Genomic DNA, 15,968 nt, shown 5'->3' on the forward strand with positions numbered 1-15,968 from the left:
CCCTTCCCCGTGCCCCTGAGGTGCCTGTGTGTTTTCCGACCTGATGCCCCTGCAGTGTTCTCTCCGTATTGAGGCAGGAGTAAAGTGTGGGCTTGGCCCATGATTTTTGGCCCAGTGGCCCATGGACATTTTGAATGGACAATGTAACGCCTTATGTACATATTGTATATTTTTGTAAATACAGTTTTTCTATTTATCATGTATATCTCCCTATTTCTGAAATATCACTGATTTAACTCTATTTCTTTTGTCCTTGCGTTCTTCCAGGGGGTTACTGGGTGTTAATGTGATGTTGATGCATGTGTTTGTGTGTACGGTGTTGTGGGTGAGGGTGGGGGTGGGGGTGTTGCGTGTGTGTGTCACTCTCTCCCCTCCCTCCTGTGTACTCGGTGCAGTACTCACCGTGGTTGTTGCCGCCGCCTTTCGTATTCCTGGTAGATGAGGAGGTAGACCAGCATGGGCAGGACCTGCAGCTCGGGCTCCATGGCGTCCTGGTTCTTCGTTTGTGTCGAGTGGTGAGTGGTTTCCCTTCCAAGTCCTGTTTCTGCCGTGCTATTGATGGCGTTGGTACTGCCCCAGAAAAGCTGACGGATAGGCAGGTTGTGATGGGGTGGGCGGTACATTGTCTTCCCCTGTCTGTTGGCGGTTACCGCTGCAGTGTTTGTTGCTACCGCCGTGGCGGTCAGAGTGTTAAAGTGGCTGGCTGTGTTGGCGGTTTCCCCCGTGGTCGTGATCCCATTTTTTTTACCGCCGGCCTGTTGGCGCTATTACCGCCACTTTAACACTGACCGCCAGGGTTGTAATGAGGGCCTATGTACCTTAAACAGGTATGCACTGTACCATCACATATCTGTACCTATCAGCCTGGCCTACCAACGTAAGTCATGTGTAATGTGCAATATTTGACCAGTGTTCATTGTTCAACATTCACAGTGCTATGTCTCATGCAATGCCTTGCAAGTTGACCCGAGCTGCACACAACAGAAGAGGTGGAAAGTTTATGTGACCCCCTGATGCTAACAGTGAGTGTCATCCTTTATGTGTAATGGCTAGTGCAAAGATTGTGTGTGATATGGTGTGCTGTGTGTAATGCCATGTACAAAGTGCATGCATACAAAGTCAAACGCCATAGGCTTTACGTGTATGGTATGTGCTTTGCATCTGACTAATGTCAAGGTGGTTCCGATTGCTGTAACCGAGGGCCCCCAAATATGCTGGTATGACCAGAGAGCAATGACCACAATGCCAGGATCTGTGATAGAGGAATCACAATTGAACATGGCAGGGCACTGTGTACCTGAGTAAATTTGTTCATGTGAACAGATAGGCTGCTGTTACTCATGGTGCAATCTATGTCTGATGTGTCTGGCTAGCCAACACATGGTGTGTGAGTAAAAACACAATGATGACAGTAAGAACATGTGCCAGAAGTACAGGGTCCTACACATCAGTGCAGGGTGACAATATGTGGTTCACATAACATATTTCTGCTGTGCGTGCCACTGGAACATCACAGTAAGTCACATACTACCAGGACTAAGGACCATGTGAATAGGGTCCTAAGCTTAGCAGGACAGTGGTCAACATACCACACTTAGATTTGCAATTGATTTGCCCACTCTCGGGTGTTGCACTATACTCTATATTCTGTATGACAACATTGCTATCCCTTGTCATTTTCAAAGATCTGGAAATGTATGTTAGACTAGAGGGTTGTCCGTACAACAGCGTCATACAACATGCCAATACCAAATTCAGCTTCAGATAGTGCTGGCCCTGATAGTCTACAGGATATAATGTAAACTGGTGCATACAATGAACAGCATTAGCCATTGCTGTTCCAAGATCCCTTTGCAGATGAGATGTAGGCCATGCATGCATCCATGCATGCACCCACCTATTAAATGGCTGTGCTGCATGCTGGTGTGCAGCAAGGTGATATGAATTGTGCACCCATATGTAAAGGCAATGGGCTGCATAGTGAGACACATACAGTTACTCGAGTGTATGCTAGGAATCATGGCACGGCACACTATGTATGTACATGAGTTGATATGGGAGTAGTTTCATGTATCTCTGTTTGATATGAGTGAGCAAGCCACAACCCATTCTCACATAAGATACCTGGCACATGCATTTTCTATGTAGCACTGTGTCCAGATATGTATCCTTGCCATATCAGGCACATGATGTTGTGAGGCATGCCATCTAACTTACAGTACTTGCTCAGATGACTTTGCTAAATGCCAATGGATCCAAGGGCAATGGAGTATGCAGAAAGGGCATTGATGAGCAATGCAACATGATGATACATCATCACAGAACAGCATTTTTCATAACCGTTGTCAATGATGACATGCTCATTCAAAGATGTCCCAAGACAGGGCACTGCTATTGTATAACATTTGCTTGGTCTTGATATCGTAACTATAATCAATGTGGAGATGATGGATATTGGGCAGATGTCTATTTACATTGCTGTAAAGATGTTATTTTTATTTGTGATGTGCATCATGTGATATCTGCAGATAGTATTTAAATGGACTGCTGTTGGAAAATGGTTTATTGGTAAGGGCAGATAGGTACCTACACCTAGCAATAGGCCACTAACCCCCACTAAGGTCCAGTTAGGTCTCAGTAAATTAAACCCAGCTCAACCCTTGGTAGCTTCGCAACAAGCGTCAAGGCTTAACGTAGGAGACAGAGTGTAAAGCATTCAAATATCACAAAACAGTAATTAAATAAAACACAGGAAACAGGTTAAAAATCCGAAACCAATTCATAAAAATAGATTATATTTTTATCTTTAAAATGACACCAAAACGAATAAAATCGGATAAGGGGAACCGGAGATATGAATTTTTAAAGATTTTTTTTTTTTTAGCACCTAGAAACAAAAAGCGCCAATCGGGTCATCTGGTTGGACCTCGACCGGGGCAAAGTCAAAGTTTCAGGCCGACCGCGATGGAGCCCTGCTCGGCTACAAGCCGCGGGAGGCCTCGGTTAAAAGTTTACCTTCACACTTAGGGGGTCATTCTGACCTCCGCGGGCGGCGGAAGCCGCCCGCCTGGCGGGAACCGCCAGAAGACCGTACCGCGGTCAAAAGACTGCGGCGGTCATTTTGACTTTCCCGCTGGGTTGGCGGGCGACCCCCAAAAGGCCACCCGCCCCCCCAGCGGGAAAGCCCCAGCAACGATGAACCCGTCTCCGAATGGAGCCGGCGGAGTTGCTGGTGTGCGACGGGTGCAGTTGCACCCGTCGCGATTTTCAGTGTCTGCCAAGCAGCCACTGAAAATCTTAATGGGGCCCTGTTAGGGGGCCCCTGCAGTGCCCATGCCAGTGGCATGGGCACTGCAGGGGCCCCCAGGGGCCCCACGACACCCGTTCCCGCCATCCTGTTTCTGGCGGTGAAAACCGCCAGAAACAGGATGGCGGGAAGGGGGTCGGAATCCCCATGGCGGCGCTGCCTGCAGCGCCGCCGTGGAGGATTCCCTGGGGCAGGGGAAAACCGGCGGGAAACCACCGGTTTCCCTTTTCTGACCGCTGCTTTACCGCCGCGGTCAGAATGGCCCCAGAAGCACCGCCAGCCTGTTGGCGGTGCTTCCGCGGTCGTTGGCCCTGGTGGTCCAGGGTCAGAATGACCCCCTTAGTCTCTTTTTCGAAGATTTTCTTCAGCGGGACGAACCTGCAAGTCCAATCCGACCTCCTGGAGCCCTTCTCCGGATACGCGATGCTGGAATCCTCGTGGAGATTCTTACCTTCGTACTTAGTTGTTTTTTCGAGGTGAAAATACTTCGACCAGGATAAACCTGGATCTTAATCCGGCGTCCATGGAGCCCTCCTCGGATACGCTGGCTGGGAGGTCCCGGTCAACTTTTTACCTTCGGACTTAGTCTCTTTTTCAGAGATTTCCTTTACCGGGACGAACCAGCAAATCAGGCCAGGTCGCGGTTGAGGCAAGCCGGCTAGAGTTGCCGCAGCGGGTCGGCCCCTCTATGGAGGTTTTTTACAAAAGTTCTCCAAACTTCTCCAAACTTCAGGGGCTTCTCCCAGATGTCCTTTTAAGGTTCTTTTGGGGTCCACAGCTCACCCCAAGGGTCCAGAAGTTCTGAGATGGTCCTTGGGGGGTGCGGACTACAACTCCCAGAATGCACCTGGCCACTGGACAGTGGTCAGCTGGTCGCTTTCTTCAGGAGTTGGTGCAGGGGAATCTGCTTAGCAATTTTTCACCTGTAGCAAACAGGGAGCCCCTCCTTGAACCAGTTGAAGCCAGGCAAAGTCCTTCTTGTGGTGAAGCCCAGGTGTGCAGCTGGTGCAGTCCTTCTGAATGCAGGTTCTAGGTGCAGGCCAGGGGTCCAGCAGGGCAGTCCTTCTTCTTCTGTAGTTCTTCCTTGTTGCATGTGGTAGGGAACTGAGGTGTGGGTGCAGGTCTGCCAGTTTTATCCTTGCTCCTGGGTGAAAAGCAGGGGGGTCCTGGTTCTCCAATCAGGTGCAGGGTCCTTCCCCCTGTAATGACCACTTCCTGGGAAGTGTGGCAAAAATCAATCCCAGGAGGCAACATTCTCCAAAAATCCATCATGGCTGAATCTGATTTTTGGAGGTTACATCTGGCTGAGCCCACCCACTGATTTGGCTAAAAATCATAAACACACCACTCTCCTGTCCTCTCCTAATCTAATCAAGGGGGCACCTAGTTGTCTGGGGTTGCAGGATGTGGGGGTGTTGCTGGTTGCTCCAAATGTCCTTCTCTGCCTTTGAAGACCAGTTTGGCAGCCCTCTCCCTTCCTGCCGCACCATCTGCTGAGTGGAGATTCCCTCCCACAGGCACATTCCTTTGTGTGAAGCCAGGCCACTTCACACCTCATCAAGGCAGCCTGGCTAGGCTTGCTAGAGGCTGGCCAATCAGAGCACAGCAGCAAAAACAATGCAAGGCTGAAATTGGCAACTTTTCAGGTAAAGTTTAAAACTCTTTACCTGAACAAGTTATATTAAATCCAACAACTGGAAGTTGTGGGATTTATTACAACAATTAATTTGATACCAAACTCTTGGTATGCATCATTTAAGGAGACTTTAAAAATTAAAATAAAGGCTTCCCATACTAGCCTATGCAGGCCTATTTACTACAATGAGGGAAAAACGAATTTGGCTGTTTTTACCTCAGCAGGGCTTATAAAACTATTTTTATAAGGTCCGTGCTTATAGTTACATGGCACCCAGCCCTAGGGGCACATAGGGCACACCGTAGGGGTGACATATGTAAAAATAAAGTAGTTTAAGACTTTGGAACTACTTTTAATTCCAAAGTCGAATTTGCATATAACTTTAATTTAAAAGCAGCCAGCAAGGCAGGCCTGCCTTTAAAATGATACTGGGCACCTCAGCAGTGCACCTATGGGTGCACTACCTATGCTGTGGTCCCTAAACCTACATGCCCTACCATATACTAGGGACTTATAGGTAGGTTAACTTAGCTAATTATAATTAGCCTAATTTGCATATCCATTTTACACAGAGCACAGGCCCTGGGACTGGTTAGCAGTACCCAGGGCACCATCAGAGTCAGGAAAACACCAGCAAAAAGTGGAAAATGGGGGAAAAAAGTTAGGGGGCCTCTGCAATCAGCCCTGTTTTCTCACAACTGCTTAATGTTCATTTGCCTAAGGAATCTTTGTATGACATGTATTCCTCCTGTTTACTCAGGCAACATGAGCCCATCCCTGAAGAGGGATTTTGAAAAAAGGGCTGACGGCTATCGTCACATCCGCCATGTGAGAAAGGCGTTTAAGAGGATGGGGAAGTCCTATGACCAGAAGAGAGCATCGGGGTCCTGGAGTGCCTTTCCCCAAGGGCCTCATCCATGGAAACTGCCACCTCCACCCATCATCGACAGGGCAAGTCTCAGGCCACAGACAGGGGTGAGCCTGCAGGGGCAGGTCCATCCACCTCCACTGCCACCACAACTGCCCCATCCACACCACAGACCCAACCACAAGTACTTTGGGTGGATTGTGAGCAGGACATTAGGACTGAAACTGCAGACATGAAGTTACACCTCTCAAACATGGAGAACAAACATGACCAGGTGCTCATCATGCTCTGGGAAATCAAGGTTGCTGTGATTAAGAAATAAGGAGCAGGATGACCCATACAAACACTTACCTCCCTTGTATATATTTTTTTTATAGTTGAGGTTTTAGATAGTTAGTGTTTGGTAAGTTAGTGTAGGGTAGTTTTAGTCTGCAGTATTTTATATTAGGAGAGGGTACTTTATTTGGGATTTCTTGTTCCTTCCAGATCTTTGTGGTGCCTCCTGTGACAGGGATGTTGTAGCTGCTGAAATAGAGGGAGGCACACACACATCAGGGGCTGAAGATGTGGATGCTGTGTCCACAGCAGCTTTCCTCTTTGGGAACACATGAGGCAGCATAGCAGCAAGGAGGACCTGCAGGGTCTTCAACATCGCAGGGATGTCTTGAATTTCAGTGCATACAACACATCCCTGCACTTTCTACAAGACACAGCGCAGCACAGCGAGCTGGCTGGCTGGCTGTGCTGCACTGCGTCATTTCTTCGTACATGATGCACAAACTACCTAATTTACGTGGCAGGAGGCACAGGGCGGCACAGCAAGCACCTTGCTGCGCCACCCTGCACCACCAGGAAAGGGCAGAAAAGAGCTGTATCTGCAGGATACAGCATATTTCTTTCCTCTCCCCCTGTGCTGGTGTACAAATTGCTGCCTAGTGCCAATGCAGGCACCCTTGCACCATGCCTGCATTGCAAGAATTATTATTTTTTGTGCAGTAAGGGACACCTTCCTGCACAAAAACAATCACAAGAGGTGTGTTCCTTCCATTCTGCAGCCCACATAGAAAGAGGTAAAAACAGGAAGACATAATGCTATTTCTCCCCATTGCGTCATTCTTACACCACCCCTGGGGTGATGTAGGAATGTGATGCATTCCCAGAGTTGTAAATCTGTGAATGCATCAGATTCCTTTGGGTTCCATGGGTGTTGCATGTGAACATCCCCAAGCAACACCCGTGGAATGGCCATTTCACGCAGTGCTATGCATGACAGGTGTCCAGATTTACAAGGCCATGAAAAGCAATGCAAGGTGGCTTTGCGTGGCCTTGTAAATATGTGCAGGCACACTGCGCTTCCGGAGCATCAATAAAACTTGAAACTCTGGTGGTGCACTGGGATGCTAGTGCTTCTTAAATGATGCCCGAAGTGAGATAAACATTAAATGATGCTGCCCTTCACACAATGAAGAAAGTGAGGTGATGGTTCTGGCCTGGGATGTACTAATTGTGTGAGGTCAGTCCACATTACATCTATTTGCTAAGCATGCCAGCATCCTACACTATAGCCTGCAGATAGTGCATTTTAGTGGTGGGACATGGCTGCCACTCCCTTTTCACATTGCATAGTGACCACATTGCCCACTACTGCGACTTACTGTGTGGTTGTTGTAGCTCATCATATGCTCCACTGTCGAGTCCTTGGACTCCTGTCACCAACTCCTCAGGGATGACAACTGCCACCATCTCCTCCAAGTCTTCTAACTCCTCCTGGGGTGCTGGACTTCCACTTCCGGTCTGCAATGCTGCCTTGTGGCACCTGGCCAGTTTCTCCTGTGTTCTGCGCTTGCAATTATGCCAGCGTTTCTTACAATCGATGACCGTCCTCTTGACCTCTGCCAAACTGTTGACCTTGTTCACTATGGACTGCCATATGGCCTCTTTCTTCCATAACAGCAATTTTGAGGTGATGAATAGCTGTTGTTGATGCTGGTTCACATCACAGATCAAGATATTGTTTTCCTTCTCACTGAACCTGCACTTCCTCTTCCCCTTGTCCTGGGAGTCTGCCTGGACATCCTGGCTGGTACTAGGATTGTTGGGTTGTCCTGGGGTGTTTGGTCTCCAGGGGTCTTCATTTTTGCTTCTGCAGTGTCTCCAGTTTATATTTTTTTATGAAGCAGCATTTTGCTGGTGTTTTTCCAATGCTTTTAGGCGCAAAAGTGATGGTAGGCTGGCTAGCCTCAGATTACGTGCCCCAAATCAGACTAGCGTCACTTTTGCAGCACTAGCGTCATTTTGGTTTACGATGCAGCACACAGGCTAGTGTCATTTTTTTTTTTTACGCTGCCCAGATCCTAATGCCATGTAGTACCGTTTTCTAAATACGGCACAAGCATGGCCGGAGGATTTGTTGTTACAGGGCGATAAACATTTTGCAGCGCAGCTTGGCATCATTTCTTGTAACTAATGACCTTTGTGCTTTAATTGCTCAGTTGATTCCAAAGCTGGGAGGAGGGAACATCCAAGAGAACTGTCACATGGGGCATGCTGAGGAGGGAGATTAACAGCAGGGACACCTGCAGACAATACACTTTCTCCATGCTGATGTTTCCCTGACTTTCGAACTAAGACAATGACTCTCTCTCTGGGAATAAGGTCAAGCGCTTCCTGACAAGGCATTATCATGGCCACTTATGGGATAAGGGGGTTCCCAGTCAGGTTGGACAGTGTTTATAACATTAGGTGCTGACAGAGATACTCCTTGTGAGCTGGCACTGTTAAGCCCAGTGTGAAATTCCGTCATTTTATTACCAAGCTTCTGAGCTCCACATCAAAGGCCCAAAAGCATTCATATATTGGCTTTGGAATCTCCTCCATAAGAGATTTAATTCTGCCACATAGCATGTCTGTTATAGCATTTATATCAAACAAGGGTACAAGGAGGCATTCTCTGGTGGTGGGAGTAAAGGTTCTTGGAGCTTTCTAGGCCATACCTTTCCTGACTTTTTCTGCTGCTTTACAGTGGGCCCAGAGTTTGAGGTAGACGACCCAAGCAGGGAATGGAGGCTAATGGGCACTTTAAAGGATTCTGTGCTACAGTTGTAAAGACATGAAGAGTAGCTGAGACCGTGAACGCAGTCACATTAGTTGGAAGGGTATCTGTTGACAAAGACAGATACCTTTAAGCAATTTCTATTTCCTTTGAAATCATCCCAATGGCACAATTTAGAAATCCCTCAGTCTTTGTAGGTCTTACCTCATTTACACCCCCCCTCTGAAAGCGTGCTTTTCTCCATTAATACCATTTAAGATACATTTTTTAAGACCAATAACCAAAGAGGGGGGGCCAGCCCAGGTGGCTGTGGACAGACGCAGAAAGAACCACTCTTGGCCTGGTCTTCACCTGGGCTGCACCAGGGCCCGTCCCAAAGGAAAAATCAGAGCTCTAAAAGTACAGGGGTCATGTTGCTCCTCCTCTTGCCCCACCACATTGCAGCTGCAAGTTGTGGACCTTGTAATCTTTGGTCCGAGTGTTCCGTGAGTATGTCAATAAGTGTGTCATCTTGAATCATATGTAGATGTTTTAGCTTTCACTGTAAGCGTTCATATTAACTGGGCAGAGGCTATAATATAAACAACTAAAATGTTTTCAGCCTAGATAGGAGGTGGACATGCTGCTAACACTTCTGCACATGTCTAAACGTCATACTTTCTAATAGAAAGAGATACAACAGTCTACAGGCAAGCAAAGGATGAAACTACAAGAGATTTAGACTGGTCCTGTCACAGTGTCCAGGACAGTTGCTACTGGTTAACTGATCACTTCAGGGATTAGGCCTCTTGCAGCTTGTTGTGTCCCTGGGTCATAGAGAGAGCAAGTCTAGTCCTTCAGGGGCAGGTCACACAAAGCAGTCCTCTTCTCATCTTCAACAGGTCCCAAAAGCTGTGTGAGGAGGGTTTCCCGAGGTGCCACATTTATAGGTGACACTAACTAGTGGGTGGGAGTGACTCCTGGCTCCTCCCGAGGAATGAGGTAAAAGTTCCAAAAGTTAGCTTTACTCATGCTTTCAGCAGTTCTTGTTTGTTCTACTGCAAACAATCATAAAGTGCACCTTTCTTCTAAAATCAAATGTGGAAAAACTCCTTCCCCCTTGTGCAGAGCCTATGTTGCCCAGAAGTGTGCCCAAGGAAATGAGAAGACCCCTCCTTTGTGGTTACTCAGAACTGGTTCTTGGGGTAGTTTTCTTTCCACTGGGTTTGGAGCCAACCTGTGTAAGGGAACAAATGTTTGCATTCCCCAAGCCTGACCTTACTTTTACTTGTGAAGGGCAGGCTTTTTACAAGTTAACAAAGTTCCTGGGTCCATCCTATCTGACCTTTTTGCATGGGTAAGAAAAACACCTATGCACACCTGCTTCTCCTCTGGGAACAATTTTCATACCTCATTAGGGTAATCCACTGGCAGGCCAGGCGTTGGTAGGCTAATGCTAATACAGACTAATGGAGGATCAGTCAGGTAAAAACTAACGTTCCCTAAATATCTCTTCAAAATCAGACTTTACCATTAAATGTGTTGTCTAATAAATAGTTAAAGCAGCCTTTGAATTTATTTTGTAGCTGGTTCCTGTCAAAAGTTAAAGATTAAAGTTTATAAACTCGACTTTAACATTTTCTAGGCTTTGGCTACAGCCATGCTAAGTAAGCCACTGTAGTGACAGGCCAACTTTAATTTCACATATTAGGCACCCGACTTAGTGGGTAGTAAGGTATACTTAAGGATGAATAGTAATATTTAAAAAACATGTTTCTCGTCTGTCAAAAAGAGTTATTTTACCAGGTTTTACAGCAGGTTTTTAGACTACTGCAATCAGGCTACACATGGCAAGCCTGACAACGTGTCTATGAATGACACAATACATGCTGCACACCACAGGTGACATTTAGCTTCCATACACTGAGTGCATATCTACACTACCTACTAGTAGCTTATAGATAAGCTAAATCAGTGTATGGGTGTAACATTACAATATTGTTGTCCTCAAGTGAGGAACATGAGGTTGCAGCTTCAATGTAGGTTAAGATTGTATCCATTTACAATCAAGCTGTTCTCATGTTAGGCATCCACTTATACACCCCACAGGAAGAATGAATAATTTGAGCCTCAGGCTATTAAGAGAAGACTCCAGCTGTCTCTCCAAGAAGATTTATCTTGAAAATCAGAAATAGAACTTTCCCCATGACACAGACTCTTAGTGCGCACAGAATGGAACACATGATCCTTCATATAAAAGATAGTACAGACTGAGCACAGAATGGGACGCTTCTTCACAAAGGCAGCACAGACTGAGCACATAATAGTGCACATAAACACAGACATCAAAACAATGAAACAGACCTTTATAAATAATAGACAAGACATGCTAGATAGCTTTTACTTGTTTTAGCAGATGGTTAACTGTGAGCAAACACTTTTTTTTAATGTACCACCAGGTCGAGATATGAAAAAATAGTGTATAAAAAAAAAGTACAAATACATTCCATTGGGGAAAATAGTGCCATGATATGATCTCCTGTGATCACATTTAGTCTTCATATACGAATAGTTTGTGAAATGGTGTGTTGAAATGACACCTGTGAGGCTATCTCATGTATCTCTCTTAGTCGTCCTTCTCTAATCCACGTTCTTTCTGCTTTCTCCTTTCTCATTCGCTATCCGCAAATGTCTCCAGAAGAAGAGAACTGGCCTGATTGTTCAGCATTTGACTTGCTAAAGAACCTAACTTTTGATGATTTAATAACACATTTGAACAAGACGGATTGCCTCATCCCAGGTAACCTTCCATCTTATTACTGCACACTCACTTTTATTTTATGGTTTTAAATGCACCCTAAGTTTTCTATTTGCTTATCACAAATATGTTCATAATAAACACATAAACTTGGTATATTTGGCGTTTGTTTTATCAAATCTGTATAAGGGTATTGTTACATAGCTACCTTAGGTTTCTTATTGGTAATGCCTGCTAGAACATTCAATGGAAGTATTAGTAGTCCTGGTGGAGACATGCCTGCGTGGCTCAACGAATGAATGGTGGGATGGGTGAGAAGTGGGTTGATGAATTAATTCATGAATGGATGACAGTGAAAACACTTTTAGCTACATGGAGCAAATGGTCTCAATGGAATCCCCAAAGGTGGGTGCTCTAGTTTTCATTTTACCTTCTATGTTAAGGCATCACTTTCCCCAAACACTACCACCACCAGTCCTTGTGAAACATGCACAGTCTGCATACATTTAAGACAGTGCACTGATTTAGCACCTCAAAGAATTAAACACGAAAAATTAATGAAACCGGGCAATTAGTTGTGTGGCCTGCATAAGTAATAGGTCCACACTTGTCCTCCACTGAGAACCAAGCACCTCACTGTAGCGCTTGACTCTCTCAAAGTAGCGAAGCAGAGCAGTCCAAGGCCTACTGAAGGAAGGTGGTGTGGGCTAGTAACCCTCATTTGTGGGCATGGAATAATAACACTCAATAAATGATTGTCCAGTCTGTGCCTTCTGTTTTGTGAAAGGAAAAGTACATTTATACACACACTAATCAATACTACATGGTTATTTACAAATGTACATAAGGCTGATGGAATTGCCTCTTGGTGACATTGTGCAATTACTTCTGAACCTCCAATATGTCAAAACATTATCTTGTACTTAAATGGAATAAGTGAATATAGGCATAGATGTATGCACTTAATACTGGCAATAAAGCATATATACTTTGATCAGGAGGGACTGTCAGCATCAGTATTTCAATAAAGCAAAAATATATTCATGTCTGAATGGTCTGTGTACCTATAATAAACCTGCAACATGAAAAATGCTATTAAAACATAACCCCTAGAAAGTATAACATTTTGATTGCAATATCTGTAATCATAGACTTTGCCTCTAGAGGGTGCTGCATACTATGTACACTTTTGTTAACCACCATCAGGCAACAGGAACGGTAGCCATAGACTTTGCCCCTTGAGGGTACTGCACTCGTAACTGAAGAGCACATGCTGCAGTCTGGGGAGTGCCTAAAAATGTGTAAGAAATCCTGATGAGTCATTCTTTCTTACTCCCACCCAACTTGTGGTGGGCAATTCTCAAATCCTTTTTTGGGGGGAGGATGCGCTGCTACAGCAGCTCCCTTTGAACTTTTCAACCTTGTTTGTCGTGACCCCACAGTCCTGGAGCCACCACTAAAAACAAAATCAGGACCAGCTATTAATTATGGGGCGCTCTATCGCAAGCACATGCATATCTTATAGCGGCTCTCCCTCTGAGCAGGGGAGAGCCACATCTTTCTTAGTTTACTTTTTCTTGTTCTGCTGCTCACAGCTGCACAGCTTCTTCCTTTTGTGGGGGTGCCCTGTTCCACCCAGACACCCCACGCTCTGTTTTTGTTGGAAGGCAGCCCAGGAAGCCCATTCCTGGCTGTCCCACATGCTCCCCATATGGTAGTACTCCCTTGTGATGCTGCAGGAGCCCACAGGTTTCTTTTGCTCTGCCATTTCTGCGGGCATGGCGCAGTGACTCATGGTGGCCTCCCACTCTCATAGACATGGGCCATGGAGGAGGATGGGCCAAACATGCAGGGAGAGTGTGGTGGTGCTCCCTTTCCACTTGTTCTTCCCAGGGCCAGGGATAGGGTCCTGGGCCGCTCTCTGCCTTATTGGGATGCGGGGGAAGCAGTGCTTCTCCATGTTTGGGGGTGCAGAGATGAGGTCCAGGGCCCCCAATTATAAAACAGTCCTGGGGGATGGGGTCCCCAGGCCCACGGAAGCATCAGGGAAGGGGGTCAATGCACGCCTTCTCCCGGTTTATTTTCGAGTATTGTCTCCTCGCAGTGACCCCAAGGTCCTGGCCCACCCGGGAGGATTAAATCAACTGGCAGCAGAGCTTCACCTGCTCCGGGATTGCGCTATGGGTCAAAGGTCATAATCCTTCTTGGGCTGATATCTCAGGCTCGGTTGCGCTGTTTTATTTGGTTCTAGTCTTGGTTTGCTCCTGGTGGCTAGCCCTAGCCACCTCGAGCACTTTGTTTAGCCCTCCTGGCCTCAAAGGCGATGATCTTAGCAGGAAGCTGGCTTCAATGGCTCCCTGGTCCAGCCTTTTTCCTTCTTTTTCCTCTGAGCCTCTCTCCTCCTTGGTGCAGAGCTCAGCCTTTTCCCCAACTAGTCCTCAGGCAGTGTAAGTGGACCAGCTTCCCTGATCCTGGGGAGAGTCCCACTTGTCCTGGGGTCAATTAAAGTCAAAGTACTTAATCCAAATGGCCTTCAGGCATTCTTCCTTTCAACTGTCCATTGTGGCTGCCTCCAGTCCCAATGTCCAGCAGAAAAGCACAACCAAGAGAGACCATAAACCCCTGCACAAGACCTTTTAAGTGGAGGTGGGAGGTTCCAGCAGGGATGCACGTTTGGCCTATCCTGGGGTGCTAAATCATCTCTTCAGCCCTTTCCCAACCTTCCTGCACAGACTTGACACATTTCAAAATGGTGTCACCCAGGAGTCACTTGCCACATCTGCTCTGGGGTGGGGGCGGCCTCAGCTACACTCCTCGCTTACCTCATTGCCAGGGCCTTCCCAAGCAAATCTTTAAAGGGAGCCCCCTCCTGGATTGGACCCAGAGGTCTGGTCTCCATCTTTTGTTTAGTGGGCTTGGGCAGGCCCATCCCTGGCATAATGTGACAGTTGGCTGATTGATGTAAAGCATTTCCCGCCACCCCTTTCCTCTTCAGGAGTTATGCCCTGTTAATTGCTCCTTTTGCGCAGAAAGGCCTTTGTTCCTGCAGCTGGAGAGAAATGTAGTCAACCCAGCCCAGAAGGGTGGCAAAAGGCCTGGGCTCTGATCCTGAGCTGAGCTGAGTCACAGAAATATGACATTCCTGGATGGTGTACAGATATCTCTTTGAAGGCTATGGGAAGTGAAGCTGCACTCTAAGACAGCCATCCCACAGATGTATAATGGAGTGTCACTGCGGACAAGACAGTAAACCACACTGACTTTCCCTATGAGTGTGCACCAACATTATGAGGCCTACCCCAGTTCAATACTCAATTCTGCAAAGTCCTCTTTACACCATGCTACCTATGGGCAGTTACAAGGCTGTGCACATCAGGAATCTCCCATGTGCTGGCCTCATCGCCTGTGTATACGTGTGTGCAAAAGTGTTCAGTGTAACCAGCCAACTCCCTCTTACCCTTGCTGTGTCACAGCAGCTTTACATTAAAAGACAGGCACTGGCGGTAGACAGGTGCAGTCACTGAGTGTGAGTTTACAGTGGGTGAGTCACAGGTTATGAGTCTCCCCCACAGTAAAATGTCAGAAACCAGGTGATCAAAAAGCAAAGAATCGGGGCGGATTAGATGGGCAGAACCCATCTACTCACAATTAAGCTTTGATCTATAAAGGGAAAGAGAAGCAGATATGTTCTGAGCTGAATTGTACAACGTGAAACCAGGAAACATTGCATCAATTGCGACATCCACATTTTGTGTGATCCTAGCAAATTATCTTTTTTTCACAGTGCCTACCTTTCCTTCAACATTACATCAGAGCACCTTTAAATACATCAGAGCAGGGTGTGTGCTGCACAAAAGCAAAAAGACTGTTATATTACTCCATCTATAGTAACACCCTAGTCAACATAAAGGTGGCAAAAGACAACTGACTGCTGTAGGAACCGTATAACGCTTCCCTCTTGGTTTACTAACAGCCTCATCATAGGGCAGTTGTGGGGGCGTGGATGTTTCTAAGTTTATGATTTGAGTCACTTTTACACATTTTTTCATTACATTTGTTTTGAAACAAACACTGATTTTGTAAATGTTTAGGGGCAGATTTAAGGAAAGCGTCGCTGCACCCAGTGCTTCGCCACTTTCCTTGCACCCCTTAGCACCCCCCTACCGCCACCATGTGTGCACCATATCTAAGATATGGCGCAGGGTAGGGGGCAATAGCATCAACATTTTTTACGCTATTGATGTAAAGTTCTGGTTTACCACCACGATTTTACAAAGGGTCCCATTTAAAAAAATGGTGTGCCCACTTTTAATGCCTGCTCTGAGCAGGCATTAAAAGTGCAGAAAAAGTGACGCAAAGAAATCTCCT

General features: G+C 46.4%; 1 protein-coding gene across 2 annotated transcripts in view; it reads left to right on the forward strand.

Annotated features, from left to right (window-relative positions):
* The window catches only part of LOC138246411 (H-2 class I histocompatibility antigen, alpha chain-like), a 318,745-nt gene that overhangs the window by 216,937 nt on the left and 85,840 nt on the right, over nucleotides 1–15,968 (forward strand). For both annotated transcript variants that reach the window (XM_069201007.1, XM_069201006.1), the window contains exon 4: nucleotides 11,541–11,642. In XM_069201007.1, the coding sequence (XP_069057108.1) occupies nucleotides 11,541–11,642 (102 nt within the window). The remainder of the gene's footprint in view (nucleotides 1–11,540; nucleotides 11,643–15,968) is intronic.

The sequence above is a fragment of the Pleurodeles waltl genome, chromosome 7 (genome assembly GCF_031143425.1).
Source record: "Pleurodeles waltl isolate 20211129_DDA chromosome 7, aPleWal1.hap1.20221129, whole genome shotgun sequence".
NCBI lineage: Eukaryota > Metazoa > Chordata > Amphibia > Caudata > Salamandridae > Pleurodeles > Pleurodeles waltl.